At 47.8% G+C, this 17,500-nt stretch overlaps 2 protein-coding genes across 3 annotated transcripts in view; one reads left to right on the top strand and one right to left on the bottom strand.

Moving 5' to 3' along the window:
* Positions 1-12,078, bottom strand: part of LOC113587929 (leucine-, glutamate- and lysine-rich protein 1-like) — a 59,203-nt gene extending 47,125 nt beyond the window's left edge. The window contains exons 1-4 of the mRNA XM_035525784.1: positions 12,032-12,078; positions 9,105-9,268; positions 4,539-4,724; positions 606-687 (exon numbers count right to left, since the gene is read on the bottom strand). The gene's annotated coding sequence lies outside the window, so the exon portion shown is untranslated. The remainder of the gene's footprint in view (positions 1-605; positions 688-4,538; positions 4,725-9,104; positions 9,269-12,031) is intronic.
* LOC113587928 lies at positions 3,067-6,794 on the top strand. 2 transcript variants are annotated; one of them, XM_035525783.1, is made up of 2 exons: positions 3,067-3,084; positions 4,998-6,794. In XM_035525783.1, the coding sequence occupies exon 2, from the start codon at positions 5,322-5,324 to the stop codon at positions 6,213-6,215; it is 894 nt and encodes a 297-aa protein (XP_035381676.1). In that variant the 5' UTR covers positions 3,067-3,084; positions 4,998-5,321; the 3' UTR covers positions 6,216-6,794. The 2 variants fall into 2 exon arrangements, with proteins under 2 accessions (XP_035381676.1, XP_035381675.1); XM_035525782.1 differs by lacking the exon at positions 3,067-3,084 and adding an exon at positions 4,644-4,730 and having other exon boundaries at positions 4,998-6,787.
* Positions 12,079-17,500: the final 5,422 nt, after the last annotated feature.

Below are 17,500 nucleotides of genomic sequence, written 5' to 3'. Positions count from 1 at the left end.
CACACAAACACACAGCACTATAAGTCACCCGAGCGATCAGACAGCTCTGTTTTGCTTAGGTAAATATTTCCGCTCACTGGGGAAAAAAGCACCTTGGCGTGGAGACACGAAATAAAATAATAAAATAGCCTTTGACAGGAGGGCATGGAGATGGATACTCAACTGAGCAATCATCCAGCTAACCCCCCTCCAAACACAGCACTGCCTCTCTCCCTGATGTGGCGATATCAGAGGTTTGCACACACACACACACCCATGCACGCACACACCTAACTAACATCAAGAAGAGGAGATAAGTAGGAGGACAAAAATAACAGTAATGTTCTTTAAATTGTCAAGTGTGTGTGTGTATTTGAGAGACACACACACACAGAATGGGGATGTGGGTAAGTGAAGTGAAAGGGCATTGTTTTCTTCTTTTTCATGAAGATGATTATGTGATTATGTGTGTGTCAGAAAGCAGGTGACTGAGTTCAAGCTTGGGGGGGTGGGAGTGATAGAAAATGCAAATACATTCATGTTTATGCATGTATGTGAAAGAAAATGCCAGTGCTTACGTCTGTGTGTTTGCCTTTTTGTGTGTGCATGTGTGTGTGTGAACTCACTCCAGCAGGTCTTCTGTATGCTGTCTCTCTTTGTGACTCTTCTGCAGCTCTTCCCTCAGACTCTCCACTTCCTGCTTCAGCACTGAGGACACAAAGCACAGCTCTCTCAACAGCCAATTAAAACACAGGGAAACATCCACAGCACACCCTCCCCCCACAGTGACCAATCACTTCTCTCCAGTCCTCTCCACACAGACACACACACAAAAAAAACCCTGAATTGGCATATTTTATTTTTTTTCAAGCAAAATTATCTGCCCTTGCAAGAAGATACACATAGCGTGACAAGGTACTTATTTTAAAACATACTCAGAAATTGACAGAATAATCCTATAATAATTGTGGTATGTAGAGATATTAGACATGTTGTCTACACTGAAGCCGTTTTCAGTGACTGAGGGATGATTCTTCCCTCTGTGAGGAAATCTCTCCTTCAAGTCATTACTGTGTCTCTCTTTCATTCTCTTTGTCCCTGTAATGTCTCTCTTTCCTTCTCTCACGCTTTCATTCTCTTTGTCCCTGTAATGTCTCTCATGACCCTGAAGTGAACTCAACACAAACAGACTCAGACAGAAGTGGGGGTTGGTGTGTGTGTGAATGTGACAGAATGGTGAAACTGGAGTCTGTAAGGAGAAGAGAGGTGAGAGAACATAAATGTAGACTGATTTAGTGCTGGACTACTGGCATCAGTGCGCCAGCAGCTACACACACACACAGTCTCCTCTTACGGGTAATGAGGACCAGTATTATAGGAAAGTTGAAGTGGGACAGAAATCACACAAGTCACGCATCGTCCTAGTTGGCCATGTGCCCATATTAGGAACTCTGGTTTTTGTAAACGGTTTTCTGTATGAGAAAATTAACTGTTTTCGAAAATTCGAAAATCTGTCGAACCTGTGATAAGTAAAAAGTAAAAACTCAATACGTCTGTCTTTTGTACTACGCATTTTGTTTCCCACGTCAAAGGATCCTCGAATTCCAAAACTGTTACGTAGTCGAAATACCCCCACGCGAGCTAAAAGCTAAAGCTACAGCCCGCTAAAATGACGTCAGTACGTTATTTGAGTTTCTGTGACTTGTCGGGCGTTTTCAGTGATGATCAGAGTACTGGGAACCCCTTCCAGTCTGGTCACGAAAGGCCTGGGTGGTTCCGTCCACTCCAGGTCAGCTCGGAGGGCTGGTCGGAACAGGCTATGAACAGAAGCGAAAGGTTTTTGTGTGCGTCCCTGGGGATTAGATGAAGAAAGTAAGCGAACTGAATCATAGCCTATATTACCTACAAAATAGCTCTAGCTCGCTAATATCTGCTAGTAACTGCAGTTTGAAAAGCCTAAGTGAAAAAAAAAAACTACAAGTGAAAATACTTCAATAATAGGAGATTTTGTTAGTGTTTGAGATCAATTCAATGCGCAGTAGCTTTAATGCTATCTTACTTGTAGCAAATTGAGTTTTTCGATTTTGTAACAACCTCATAATTGAATGGATCCAGTGACATATCGGGCAAAATGTACAGAAGACAAACATAACAGATTTGGAACATTTTGTGTTTACCACAGGGCGCGACAGAGATTTCCCATTTATTTAAATAAACGTTTTGGGTTTTTTTTTAATTGACAAAAAAAACCCTTATCCTCAGATTATCCTTATATGGGCATAAGAGCCCGGTGCTGGTGATAGAATGATGACTCCATTTCAGTGGTCTGCGTGGGAGAAGCAGCAGCTTTGCCTATATAATCAGTTTACAGTCATTTTTTATGATTGGCAATATGATAAACCCCACTGGTGAACAGTTGGTGTTTCCACGTGACACGATGTGAAGACATGAACCGTGTCTGTGACTCAGTAGACAGAATTATCTGAGAGCGGCCCAAATTTAGCCAGTCCATTACCACACAGAGAACAGGGAGCAACGCAAATAAACATGACAGAGAAGACAGACAGACACACATACACCCACACACACACACACACTGGCAGTATGAATAGGTGAGTGAGTGCTCAAGATTGGCTGTTCCCTCCTGCAGCTGGCAGAAGGGCGAGACGCCCTGACCTTTCTCTCTCTGTCTCCTGCTTTTAATCCCATCTCTCTGTCTTCAAGCCTTTCTCTCTCTCGCTTTCATTCCGTTGTTTGTACACACGCGCTTGCGCAGTGTCCAAAAGAAAAAGGACACTGAAATTGACAGTAAGAGAAAGAAAGAGAGTGGGAATGAGAGAAAAAGGGAAAGAAGAGAGAGACTGTTGCTTTAGCTACACTGCTCTTTTTGTTCCAATTCAAGTTTTCTAGAACTAAAAATTGACAGAGGTCATGGACAGTCCACGTGCGCAGCTGGCTACCATGACACCGGCGCTCAGCCCCAGCCGAATGTGGGAAGCGGCAGGGTCTCACTGGACTGTCCTGCCACCCCGCCCACTGCTATTCGCCCCCTGCTGCAGATGGAACTCTACGGAACCTGCGAGTGAGGTCCGGAGGCACAGCAAGGTGAGCAGAGGCAACTCGGCTTCAACGACTTTGAGCTGGCATTTTGTACTGTGTGTGTGTGTGTGTGTGTGTGTGTGAGAGAGAGAGAGAGAGAGAGAGAGAGAGAGAGAGGCAACTAACTGGCTGGCTGACACCAAAAGGATGTTGGTGTGTGTGTGTGTGTGTGTGTGTTTATTCCCTGATGAAAGTGCTCTCCACTACACAGCCTATGTCACTCTGACATTTTCTCTTTCAGGGTACAAGAGGCCCACACAGGAGGGCCGCTTCTGAGCTGCAATATGCTGATAATTGCTCTCTGGTCACCGTGACATGACTGGGAGTGGAAAGCAAGACACACACGCACACACACACGTACACGTACACACACGCTCATTGCATTTACATTTACAGCATTTGGCAGACACCCTTAAGTTGCCCTCCAGGGTGACTTACAGAAGTGCTTTGCAGTCTATCAAATACACGTCCTCATGTGACAATAGCTAGGTCAGTGTTAAGAATACTATCTGTCTAAAGACCTGGCTAAAGTGGAAAAGAAGACAGTAAAATAGTTCATATTTAAGTGCTTGGTGACTCAGTGAAGAGGTGAATCTTCAATCTCGGTCTGAAGACAGCCAGTGACTCAGCTGTATGGACAGCCAGAGGAAGTTCTTTCCACCAGCTGGGTGCCAGGACAGAGAAGAGTCTCGATGCCTGTCGTCTTTGTGTCTCGATGGATGGTGGTTGGAGCTGAGCAGTACTATAGTCTGGAAGGCAGCCTGGTGCAGAGTGGGGTTGATTAGTGCTGTTAGGTAGGTGGGAGCAGGTCCAGGTTTGGCTTCGTAGACAAGCGTCAGTGTTTCAGATCTGATGTGAGCTGCTGCAGGAGTCAGTGGAGGGAACGCAGCAGGTGGTGATGCGCGTGCACACTTACACACACACACACACCCACCCACCCACCAGGCGCTACGTGTGTTTTAGGCAGTCTGCTAGTCTGCTGGCTGTCTGGGCCAGTGAGGGCATGGTGGTGCTCCATGCTTAGGTAATGACTACAAGTTCCCGCACGAAGTTAACGCCAATGTGCCTACCCATTGCGACAGCGCTCTCTCTCTCTCTCTCCCTCCCACTCTTTCTCTCCCCCTCTCTCCTCCCTCTCTCTCAGAGGAGGAGGAGGTTACAGAAGTCATAGCTCCTGAGTGCTGGCTGTTACAGGTTACAGGTTCTTGGCTGGAGGACAAGAGAAACATTTCCAGAGTGTTAACAGCCCCAGAGCCATTCCACGCCTGGATGTAAAGAGCTGAGAAACACGTCACCCCCCACCCCACCCCCAACCACACACAGACACGCTTTCGCCCATACACTCACACCCTCATGCTTGCAGTGCTCAGAGCGTCTGCATTTGTGCGTGTGCGTGTGTGTGTGTGTGTGTGTGTGTGTGCGTGTGCATGTGATTGTGTAGCTTTGGTGAGCATACACACCCTGCACATGGAGGCAGGCCTGCTGTTTCTGTTTCTGCAGGACTTCTTGATTCTGGACCTGGCTCTCCAGCGTCTGTGCCTGCAATCGCCAGGCAACCAGGCCTGCCCCCAGTTCTCTGACCTCCCCCTGCAGCCTCTCAAGCGCCGCCTCTGTCCTGCCCACTTCCTGCTGTAGCCCATCACGCTCTGAAAGTGAAGTAACGTTTCCATTAAACAACAAATGCACACATAATGTCCTGCACAAGCTAGTCAAATCTTTATTTACATACACACACAGTATAATGTGTGTTATGTGATTATGATTTGTGTTATGATGCGTTCTGACATCACAGTCCTGATCCTGGTAGCCAGAGCTTAATGTTCTGCGTAAGGGCAGCACAAAAGTCCTTGCACAATCAATTTTGCATGTCCTCACAGTTTTATCTGAAAAATGTGTTTTGTTTGTTTTTTTTTCTTCAGGGTTGTTGGGAAGGTTCTGAAGTGTGGAAGCTCCACCCTCAGAAGCTGTTTGTTGCTAAGCGCTGCTCAGCACCAAACACCATAAAACACCAACGGTCACTCATTCGTTTATAATAAAAACAAAGCAGATTCACCTCAGGCCTCTGCAGGACCGGACTACGAACACTCACTACCCACCTACGCTCCCCACGTTCACTCTGCAGGGACTACGCTCCCCACGTTCACTCTGCAAGGACTACGCGCCCCTCGTTCACTCTGCAGGGACTACGCTCCCCACGTTCACTCTGCAAGAACTACGCTCCCCACGTTCACTCTGCAAGAACTATGCTCCCCACGTTCACTCTGCAAGAACTACGCTCCCCACGTTCACTCTGCAGGGACTGTGCTCCCCACGTTCACTCTGCAAGAACTACGCTCCCCACGTTCACTCTGCAGGGCCTGTGCTCCCCACGTTCACTCTACAGGGCCTGTGCTCCCCACGTTCACTCTGCAAGAACTATGCTCCCCACGTTCACTCTGCAAGAACTACGCTCCCCACGTTCACTCTGCAGGGACTACGCTCCCCACGTTCACTCTGCAGGGACTACGCTCCCCACGTTCACTCTGCAGGGACTACGCTCCCCACGTTCACTCTGCAAGGACTGCGCTCCCCACGTTCACTCTGCAAGAACTACGCTCCCCACGTTCACTCTGCAGGGCCTGTGCTCCCCACGTTCACTCTGCAGGGACTGTGCTCCCCACGTTCACTCTGCAGGGACTACGCTCCCCACGTTCACTCTGCAGGGACTAAGCTACCCACGTTCACTCTGCAGGGACTGTGCTCCCCACGTTCACTCTGCAGGGACTACGCTCCCCACGTTCACTCTGCAGGGACTACGCTCCCCACGTTCACTCTGCAGGGACTACGCACCCCACGTTCACTCTGCAGGGACTACGCTCCCCACGTTCACTCTGCAGGGACTACGCTCCCCACGTTCACTCTGCAGGGACTACGCTCCCCACGTTCACTCTGCATGGACTACGCTCCCCACGTTCACTCTGCAGGGACTACGCTCCCCACGTTCACTCTGCAGGGACTACGCTACCCACGTTCACTCTGCAGGGACTACGCTACCCACGTTCACTCTGCAGGGACTACGCTCCCCACGTTCACTCTGCAGGGACTACGCTACCCACGTTCACTCTGCAGGGACTACGCTACCCACGTTCACTCTCTAGGGACACGTCAGGGACACCGGAGAGAATACCTCGATTGTCTGAATTGCTTCCCGTGATGCAGGCAATCGACAACGCAAGCTAATCAAGCACAACATGCCTGCAAACTCACAAATCCACAAACACAAACACGTGCGGGCACACACACCGGCACAGTGCTGAGTGATGTGTCATGGTTCAGAAGGTGGACACGGATCCAGTCCACTGCACACTAAAAACAGCTCCCTTCTTTTCTCTCTCTCTCTCACACACACACATACACCCACACACACACACACACACACACACACACACACACACACACACACACACACACACACACACACTCCACTTACTTCTGTGTTTAGCAGAAAAAACACAGTGAAATTTCAATGGAGAAATTTCTGAATCTTACTTTAGTTGTGTATGTGAATGTTATTGTATGTGTGTCTTTGTTTATCTGTGTGTGTGTGTGTGTGTACTGCTCCTCCCTGCCTAAGAGTCTGGACTTGCCTCAGTGCTCCGCAGACTTTATGAGCTCATGGCTAGTATAAAGCCAACCATTTCATCCACAACCCTATACACACACACTTTATGATTAAAAAAAAAAAGTACACATTTCTATAAAATGAGAGCCATAATTTTTTTTTTACTTGTTTAAGACCTCAGAACAATAGAAGTACATCACACACATTCTCTCTCTCACACACACACTACCCTGATCCTATACATACACATATATGCACACACACTACCCTGATCCTATACATACACATATATGCACACACACTACCCTGATCCTATACATACACATATATGCACACACACTACCCTGATCCTATACATACACATATATGCACACACACTACCCTGATCCTATACATACACATATATGCACACACACTACCATACACACGCAAACATGAGTGCACAAGTGTGACCGCACAACAGCTTGTGGGGCTTCAGTCCCTCCCACTCGTCTCTCATCCTCCCTCTCTCCCTCTTTCCCTGTCCTTCCCTCTGGGTCTCTCTCTCTCTCTCTCTCTCTCTCTCTCTCTCTCTCTCTCTCTCTCTCTCTCTCTATCTCTCTATCTATCTATCTATCTATCTATCTATCTATCTATCTATCTATCTATCTATCTATCTATCTATCTATCTATCTATCTATCTATCTATCTCCCACACACATAACAACAGAAAAGCAGAAAGACAGGTAGCTGCACATAATTGCACACCTACGCCCATATCGGTCTGGCCTAGCCTTCACACTCCCCCCCCAACCCCACGCCCCACACACACACTTGGGGTGAATGTCATGGCTGGAAGGCTTTCTCCTGATATATGACGCTAATGGGAAGGCAGCTGCACCTCATGGCCCATGACAAAGAGAAGAACACACACACACACTTAGAGTGCAGAGTGAAAAAAGAGCTGTTTGCTGATCCTAAACACTCCTTGAGCTACTGTAAACAAAATACCTGTGCAGAGTTTCAAAGAGTCATGTACACACTCTTTCCCTCTCTCTCTCTCTCACACACACACACACACACACACTAGTAGGAAATTGCCAGCTGCAGGGAACATGCAGTGAGCTGGAGAGTTGCTCCACCCCATGGGGTGTGTGTGAGGTAATCCAAATCATCTGTTAAACACAATTCTTTAACACACACACACACCAAAAAAAGGACTCACAAACAAACACACACATCTATTTACATTTGGAAAATGTAAAACCATTTGCATGCTCCTGTCCAAATGTTATTGCCCCAAACAAACACACTTCTGCAAACAGTGCGACTATGGAAGCAGCTGGAGGTTAAAATACTACAGTGCTCTTAATGTCCAGGGTGAGAGGCTCTCTCTCTCTCTCTCTCTCACACACACACACACGCCCCTTCTGTGTGGGGTATGGACTGATCGTGTCTCATGCCCACAGCCTCCCAGGCTCCCATTAGCGAGCCCATCTCATCCCCCAATATCATTTACTGCAATTACCCCCCCCCCCCCCCACAACGCCAACAGACGTGCATGCATATACACCTACTTACAAACCCACCCCTACAGTTACATGGGTATCCATACACTCACACTTATGTACATACACATACACACACACAATGTGTGGGTTTGTGTATGCATTATGTGTGTATAACCAGAGTGGAAAAGAATTCTAGAACGTTCTAGACAAAAATGAAAGCACTGATTTGCATATGCTCCTCCCAAACCTTCTTTGTCAACCGCATTAAGCCAATAACACACTGTTTCAGTGCTAGTCTCATTAATGACATTTGAGTAGTGTAAGACACTCCGGCTGCATCCCGAACAGAGGGTGCCTGCTGCTTGGGTGGTTATAAGCAGCTGTTAGACAGCAAGTGAAGCACGTGCTGGATACACTGCGATGGTACTGCCGTGCCGTGACATTGCCAAGACACAGACTGTCCACTAGCAGAGTTACTTTAAATATTGTAACATTAGCACACTAACTTTAGCTAGTCTAATGCACTTTTCATTGGCTAGTAGCAAGAGTAATGTTAAAATGAACTTTAACATTAACATTAGCTAAGTCAGGCAGGAGGATTAAACATGTTGAAGGTAATAGAGTAGACACTGCACATTCTCCTCAGAGATAAATCTGAGATAAAAGTATCTTTTAGACACAGTCCCGCCTGTCCTGAACGCTCTGGAGAGGAGACTGACCCCAGGTCTGTCCTGAACGCACTGAAGAGGAGACTGACGCCAGGCCTTTCCTGAACACACTGGAGAGGAGACTGACCCCAGGTCTAATGCAGGAATCAGTGCTTTCAGGTCTCAGGGTCGAAACCGTGGACCAGGGGAAGGGAGAGGAGGTCAAGCAGACAGGGAAATATATAGACAAGAGCATATAGTGTCTGTTTGTGTGTGTGTGTGGGCGACCTGTAGAGGCGGTGCAGCAGTAGTGCAGTATCTGGGCCCTGCTGGTGTCCCAGTGTTTGGAGAACAGCCTGATGTGCTCTCTCACTCCACACAGCTCAGCACCACAGTGCTGCAACACAGACCCTGCCTCCCTCAGTAGTGCACGCTGTTGTGAACAGAGCGACCTGCAACACGCACACACACACACACACACACGTACACACATATACACAAACGTATGGGATGACAGGCACATCTTAAAGAAGAGAAATGCATGACTCCTGCAGTGTCATTCTGTACTCCTGACATAAACCGTCCCCCCACTCCAAAACAAGCGCATTACATCATCATCATGAGACAGGGTCAGATAAGAACTGTGAGAGAGAGAGAGAGAGAGAGCCCCACGCATTTACATCGCATGCGAGAGTGAGCACACACTCTGTAACCACTCGTAACCAGCGCTGTCTGTCATTCCATAAACAAACATACACAAACACACACTCGTCCACTGTCCTGAGAGCCATAGCAACAGGCAAACAGTGTGAGCATGACGTTCCAGGGAAGAGAGGAGGAAGGGAGAGCATGTAAGAACAAAAGGAGAGGAAGACAGACAGATTGCTTGTACGCTCTCCTCGCTTACAGACTGAAGGTGTCGTAGTGACACAGTTCAGGGCTCCTCCCCCCATTCTTCCATGTGACGGAGGCGGGGCCTGCTGTGGCCCTGCCCCCCCCGACCTGCCGGCGCCTACCGCAGGATCTCCTCCTGGCCCTGCCTGTTCTTTCTCCACACTCCCTCCCTCTGGATTATTCTCATCTCTCGCTCATCTCCCGCCCCCCCCCTTTCCGAAACTCTGCCTGCGCACCACATGTCGTGTTTGCATGTGCGCCTGCTCGGCTGCTGGCCCGCTTCGCTCCAACTCCCAGGGTGCTTTGCGGCCCGACCCGAGCCGCCACTTCCTCCCGTGTCGTGTCGGCCCTTGGCACCTTCGTCCTGTTCGTGGTCGATAATCATCGTGGCTGACCTCGTCCTCGCCCTTCATCACAGATTACACAGTACTGAGGGAGGTGAGTGCTCTCAGCAGAAAGAAACAGCTTTTATCCACCCCTCTTTCTCTTTCTCTCTCTCTCTCTCTCTCTCCTGTCTGTGGTTTACTCTACAATCAGCTGTGAACCTTTTGCCTTCAAGCGAGTGCCAGCCCTCAAGCTACAGCAAAAGGACACCCTGCACAGACCTTATGCTGCACATGTGAAACACACACACAAACGCGCGTGCGCGCGCCAACACGCAAACATCAAACATTCCACTCACACACAACGATAAAAGATGCACTGAGCAGAGTGCGCTTGCTGGGAGGGGCTAAGGAGGAACCAGCTGTCTGTCACGCGGTGATTTGTCGCCGGGAGAAGGACGGAGCTCAGATGATTTTTTGGGGCCAGTTCAAAGACACGAGGTTCTACTTTACAGAGCGCCTACTTAAAAGTGTGTGAGCTTTAAAGAGTGTGTACTTTAAAAGAGTGTGTACTTAAAAGGGTGTGCACTTAAAACGGTGTGTACTTTGTGCACTTTAACATCTTCAGACGAATGGAGAACACCAGACAACAACAACAACAAAAGAAGAGTTGAAAGACTCGGCGCTCATTTATCAGATCCAGAGCACTAAAAACAGCACGTAGCCCCTGTGTCTCTTTCTCTTCCCCTTCACACACACACACACTCATGCATGCACACATACACACACAACACTCCAAAAAAAACCAAAAACCTGCACTCCTGTAATGGTCATGGTGTTTCACGAGGGAGAGATTTCTCTAAGCCCACCGACATGAACCCAAGAACCAGAGAGTCAGACAAGGGGGAGGGAGAGACAGACAGACAGACAGACAGACAGACAGATTATTTTTATTCAAGCATTTAATAACCATGTGCTCAGAATATAGATGCTATGAAGAAACCAACCAAAATAACACTAATATGATATTTGAAAAAGAAATAAGAGGGAGAGAGAGAGAGAGAGAGAGAGAGAGAGAGAGAGAGAAGGAAGCAAGACATTCTAACCTACATGAAACATTACATCCTCTACCCAAGGAGCGGTGAAGTGGGAACACGGAATAGAACATTCTGTTTTTCTAGGGACACTTTTTGACGGCGTGCGGGGTCAGAGCGTGCTGAACTCTGTTCCTACCCAAACATCTCTCGTGCCCCTCAGCTCCACGGCGAGAGAACGGCCCACCCTGGTTAATAACCCTCTCCACTCCCAGCCGTGGACGTCACATAGCTGCACAGAGCCCGAATGCACACACACGGTGATGAAATAAAGAACTCTGGGGATCATCTGATGTGCGCGCGGCTCCGTCGTGTGCGGAGACGTTGTTATTAGAACTTTGGTTCTATTTACATACTGTGCGCGGCAGAAGAGGCGAATATGTCTGGGGATATGTTTGTGAGATGGCGTGCGTGTGTACTTCTGCTGAATGTGCCACACCAAAGCCAGACGGTACAAATCAGCCCTGCCAACTCATCTATGAGGACGAGAGAGAGAGAGAGAGATGGAGAAAGAGGGAAAGAGAAAGAGTGTAGTGTCTCCATCCATCGTGGATGTCACCATCTCTCTCTCACACACACACACGCAAACAGCTCTATAGTGTTTTCTTACTTTATGAGTCTTTCTAAAACATGGGCTATCCCGCACTCCCTGAAAAACTCCAGCAGAGTGAAATCAAGGTCAGCTGTGACAGGCTCTCTTCCTCACTTCTGCTCTGTCACACACATACTTTCTCTCGCTTATGCACACACACACACAAACACGTGCGCGCATACGCACACACACACACATACAGCTCCTCGCCACTCTTCCTCTTTTGCTTCTCTTCGATCTCTCCCTCCCTCCCTCCCTCTCCCTCCCTCTCTCTCTCTCTTCCGGCTGTGCATTGTTCCCGCGTTTCCTTACCCTAGCCTCAGGCAGCGGTGACGTTCACTCTGCAGGTCCGCTCTGGCGCGCCCCAGCTCACGCTCTGCCCCGCACACCTGCAGCTCCAGAGCGCTCACTCTACACACACGCACACACACACAGACACACACACACACAGACAGACCTTCAACACTTCACATGTTCTGTAGCTGCATCAAGTCCCTGTCATGTTCAAACTCGCCTTTAAGTACAAAGCAACATCACACTTTGGGTGTCACATATCAAAGACACATCCTTCACTAAAAGACACAGGACTCCCATTTATAGCCCTTTTGTTCTTGGAAAGAGTCTTATAGTTAGCAGCGCAGTAAAGGATAACTGGACTCTCGTGAACTGAGGTTGTGGAGTGAGGCCCCAGGACACCCGCACCTCACCCCAGGGGGGATGGTGGGACCAAGTGGGGTTTAACCAGGGTTAACAGGAGCAGGGTTTAACCAGGGTTAAACAGGAGCAGGGTTTAACCAGGGTTGAACAGGAGCGGGGTTTAACCAGGGTTGAACAGGAGCGAGGTTTAACCAGGATTAAACAAGAGCGGAGTTTAACCAGTGTTACGCAGGAGCAAGGTTTAACCAGGGTCAAACACGAACGGGTTTTAACCAGGGTTGATCATGAGCGGGTTTTAACCAGGGTTAAACATGAGCAGGGTTTAACCAGGGTTAAACAGGAGTGAGGTTTAACCAGGGTTAAACATGAGCAGAGCTTAACCAGGGTTAAACATGAGCAGGGTTTAACCAGAGTTAAACATGAGCAGGGTTTAACCAGAGTTAAGCATGAGCAGGGTTTAACCAGGGTTAAACATAAGCAGGGTTTAACCAGAGTTAAACATGAGCATGGTTTAACCAGGATTAAACGAGCGGGGTTTAACCAGTGTTACACAGGAGCAGGGTTTAACCAGGGTCAAACACAAACGGGTTTTAACCAGGGTTGAACATGAGCGGGTTTTAGCCAGGGTTAAACAGGAGCAAGGTTTAACCAGGGTCAAACATGAGCGAGGTTTAACCAGAGTTAAACATGAGCAGGGTTTAACCAGGGTTAAACACGAGGTGTCCATTATCACAATGGGGCTTTTACATGAAACAATATAGTTTGAGTGGAAATCCCTCTCACATCTCCGAATATAACAAGTCTGTCTGTCTCTCAGCAGGCCTGTGTGTCTGGATGAGGACTGTGGAAGAGAGACCCTACACACACACACACCACACACACAAACACACATATACGCATGCGCACCAAGGCTGGCTAATCCCTGACACAGGTGCGTTTATGGCACCTTAGGTGTTCCGCTGCTATAGTATCAAGACAGCGAGGTGGGTTTCAGATCCCCTGCTGTCAGTGTGTGTGTGTGTGTGTGTGTGTGTGTGTGTGTGTGTGTGTGTGTGTGAAAGGCAGCACAGACAAACCCGAATATCTGTATCTAGGTTGCTGTCAGCAGCACAGTAGTCTACATTAACCTCATTCTCAACTCCGTAATCCTTCACTCGAGTGACTGACACGACAGTGTCGCAAGATGCATTACTGTTCAATTAACCTTTCTGTCTCTTTCTCTCTCTCTCTCTGTTTGTCTCTCTTTCTGTCTCTCTCTTTCTCTCTCTACAAGAATCTAGGAAGCTACCCTGGTGTGTGTGTGTGTGTGTGTGTGTGTGTGTGTGTGTGTGTGTGTGTGACTGACTTCCTCGCACATCCCCCCACTCCCTTGTCTTGTGAAATCATGGCGTGAATAAGGTCCTGTCACAGCATGCAGGAAGAACACACACTGCAGGAAAGGACGCCCCGACACCAAACACACACACGCTGTGGACCGCGAGCAGGAAGTGAAGAAGCCCACGCAAACCCAAGCTCTCGGGTCATGTCCGGCGTGGGTAAGCAGGTGATGTGTCCGTGGCCTTCGTTCTAGTGGGCATGGCAATGCTGTCTGGGACTCTGTGGTTTTGGCTGCTGAGCTGTTTGCGTAGGTAACTTCTAGAATGGAGTGATGTCTACTGGGAAACCTCGTGGTGAAAACGATGATGAAACAGGGGCCTGTATATAGCAGTAGTGTGACAAAAGACTTTTCCTTTCTTTAGCACTTTCTTCAATTACTATTCAATTAAATACATGAATTACTATTAATTAATTGAGCCATTGCAATGAAAAAAACATGTGACAATTTTTTGTAAAAAACACTTAAGCCTGGTATAATGTTGTTTCCTCCATTTATTAAGCAATGTTTTATCATTTATTTTGAACCCTTTATATGTGTTGTAGTGTCTGTTTTAGGACTCTGTATATGTTTTGTATGGTCAGCATGAACATCCAGTGCAGTAACTCCTCTGGAAATCAAGCAAACATCAGGCTTCATCGGCCAGGCATCAAACTTCATCGATCAGCTCCACAGGCCACATACAAACACATCCACATCCAGACCAAAGCAATCGATATACACCGCTCCTCCTCAGCAGCCAAACGGTGCAGTGACGGTGGGACACAGCACACTGGCAAACCCTCCACAGACAATATATTTGCTCCCTCTCGCACACCAAGCCAAACCTGCAGGTCCAGAAGCAATCAACCCAGGTAAACAAAGACCAGTGGGTGGAGAACAAATCCTTCTTTTCAACTACTACTAATAACAATAATTTTATAATAATAATAATAATAATATTTATAAATTGTCATTTATAACAATAATATCATTTGTATTAACAAAGAATAAGTAAACATTCCAAAATGAATTATTAAAAGTAGTTAATCACAGTTAACAAGCTTGAGGATTAATCAGAAAGAACGGGTTTGTGTAAGCCCTCCGTTCGAGAGGAGCTCTTGGTGAGATCATGTGACATCTCACTCTAGGCCTCTCAGACATGCCGCCCTCGTGTCTCTTGTGAGAGAGTGAGACTGTTTGTTCCCCGAGGAGGGACCCTCAGAAAGAGGAGTGCACACAGCCAGGGACAAGGCGATTAGAAGTCCTCCCCCTCACAGTGTTTTATTCTGTCAACAAAACATCTAAGGTGCTCCCGCAGGGAAGGAAGACAGACAGAGAGAGGGAGAGAGAGAGAGAAGGAGAGAGAGAGAGAAGGAGAGAGAAGGGTTGGGCGAGTGAGAGAAAGATGAGAGCAAGTGGGAGGGGGAAAGATGAGGGGGAAAGCGAAGAAAATGAAGGAAAGTAAAAGAGAGAACAGAGAGACTGGGCGAGGGAGAGAGAGAGAGAGAGAGAGAGAGAGAGAGAGAGAGAGAAAGGGACTGAGAGAGAAAAAGAGTGAGACTAAGAGAGAGAGCGCATGGCTGGAATGTAGTGTGCTCAGTGCAGGCTGTTCCAGTGCAGCACATTCACAAGTGACAAGCAAAGCACAGCTAGGCGGTGTATCTGGTTGAAGGCGGTGTATCCGGCTGAAGATGGGGTTTCTGGTTGAAGGTGGTGTATCTGGTTGAAGGCGGTGTATCTGGTTGAAGGTGGTGTATCCGGCTGAAGGCGGTGTATCTGGTTGAAGGTGGTGCATCTGGTTGAAAGTGGTGTGTCAGGTTGAAGGTGGTGTATCTGGTTGAAGGTGGTGTGTCAGGTTGAAGGTGGTGTATCTGGTTGAAGGCGGTGTGTCAGGTTGAAGGCAGTGTATCTGGTTGAAGGCAGTGTTTCTGGTTGAAGGTGGTGTATCTGGTTGAAGGTGGTGTATCTGGTTGAAGGTGGTGTGTCAGGTTGAAGGCGGTGTATCTGGTTGAAGGCGGTGTATCTGGTTGAAGGTGGTGTATCTGGTTGAAGGCGGTGTATCTGGTTGAAGGCGGTGTATCTGGTTGAAGGTGGTGTATCTGGTTGAAGGTGGTGTGTCAGGTTGAAGGCAGTGTATCTGGTTGAAGGCAGTGTATCTGGTTGAAGGCGGTGTATCTGGTTGAAGGCAGTGTATCTGGTTGAAGGCGGTGTATCTGGTTGAAGGTGGTGTGTCAGGTTGAAGGCAGTGTATCTGGTTGAAGGCAGTGTATCTGGTTGAAGGTGGTGTATCTGGTTGAAGGTGGTGTATCTGGTTGAAGGTGGTGTATCTGGTTGAAGGCGGTGTATCTGGTTGAAGGCGGTGTATCTGGTTGAAGGTGGTGTATCTGGTTGAAGGTGGTGTGTCAGGTTGAAGGCACATGCTGACTGGATTTATGCCCTCACAGCCTTTCATACTCTACAGGGCTGCACTGTGTGAAGTAGCCCTGATCAGCACTTTTCACAGCAGAGCCATCCCACCCCGGCCATCACCTGTTCCAGAACCTTCCCTCAGGCCGGCGCTTTAACCAAATCAGGATCACGACCACATGGCTACAGAGAAGCTCCTTTCCATATGCCATCAAACTCATAAACAGCTGAATATCCCAGTGCACCCAACACCCCATAATACCCAGAATTAATCATCCCATCTTGATCTTGACATAGTACTTTATGTGCACTTTTCTACCTCTTACCTGACTACTGTTTTATTTTTTTACTTTATCATTCTACAACTGCATCTCCAAACCGCTGCACTCAGCACTCTTAACAACTGAGGCTGGATGTACATGTACTTTTTACAAGTATGACTGTGTGCATATGTGTGTGCATTGCGTGCACATATGTGTGTATTGTGTGTGTGTTGGAAATGTCTCTTGTTTTACTGGGTACAAGCAACTGTGCTGGGTGAACTACTGTCACCAACAACAAACTCCTTGTATGTGTGAGCACACTTGGCCAATAAAGCCTGATTCTGATTCAGAGTCTGATTCAGAATCTGATTCTGATTCAGGGTCTGATTCAGAATCTGATTCTGATTCTGATACTGATTCTGATTCTCCTCGGGTTCTGCTCTGCACATATTAGCATCACTGTGTCATAGTGTGTGACAGTGTGTGACAGTGTGTGTGGGAGCACTGGAGAGACATGGTGTCTTCAGCATTCAGACACACACACAAGCACATACACACATGCACACGCACACACACTCATGAATAGCCACGAGAGCTGCTATTCAATCGGCATGTGTGCACGTCTGTGTGTATGTGTGTCTGTAGAGATAAGAGTCATGATAACAGGCTGAAAAACGCAGGCTGAAATGAACATGACTCCTGTTTTGTGCGTGTGTGTGTGCGCGCGTGCGTGCGTTAGAAAGCATACGTGGGAGGAAGGAAGTCGTGATAACAGATAACACCTGCCACACGTGTGTGTGTGTGTGTGTGTGTATGTGTGTGTGAATATCTCTGCACCTCCCTATTAGCTGGTATGAACATGTGTTAGAGTGGGATGATTGAGCAGCTGTTCAAGAGGATATGAGTGTGTGCCTTTGTGAAAGAGAATGTGTAAATGTGTGAGGCTCTGTGTGTGTGTGTGTGTGTGTGTGTGTGTGTGTGTGTGTGTGTGTGTGTGTGTGTGTGCATGTTTGCTGTCAAGCATCTTTCTGCTCAACCAGTAGTCAGAAAACCATGTCAGGAAGAATATATTGTATATTTCTATGTGCACGTGTGCAT

This window comes from Electrophorus electricus, chromosome 4 (genome assembly GCF_013358815.1).
Source record: "Electrophorus electricus isolate fEleEle1 chromosome 4, fEleEle1.pri, whole genome shotgun sequence".
In the NCBI taxonomy this organism is placed as follows: domain Eukaryota; kingdom Metazoa; phylum Chordata; class Actinopteri; order Gymnotiformes; family Gymnotidae; genus Electrophorus; species Electrophorus electricus.
This window is presented reverse-complemented; position numbering and strand designations above follow the sequence as displayed.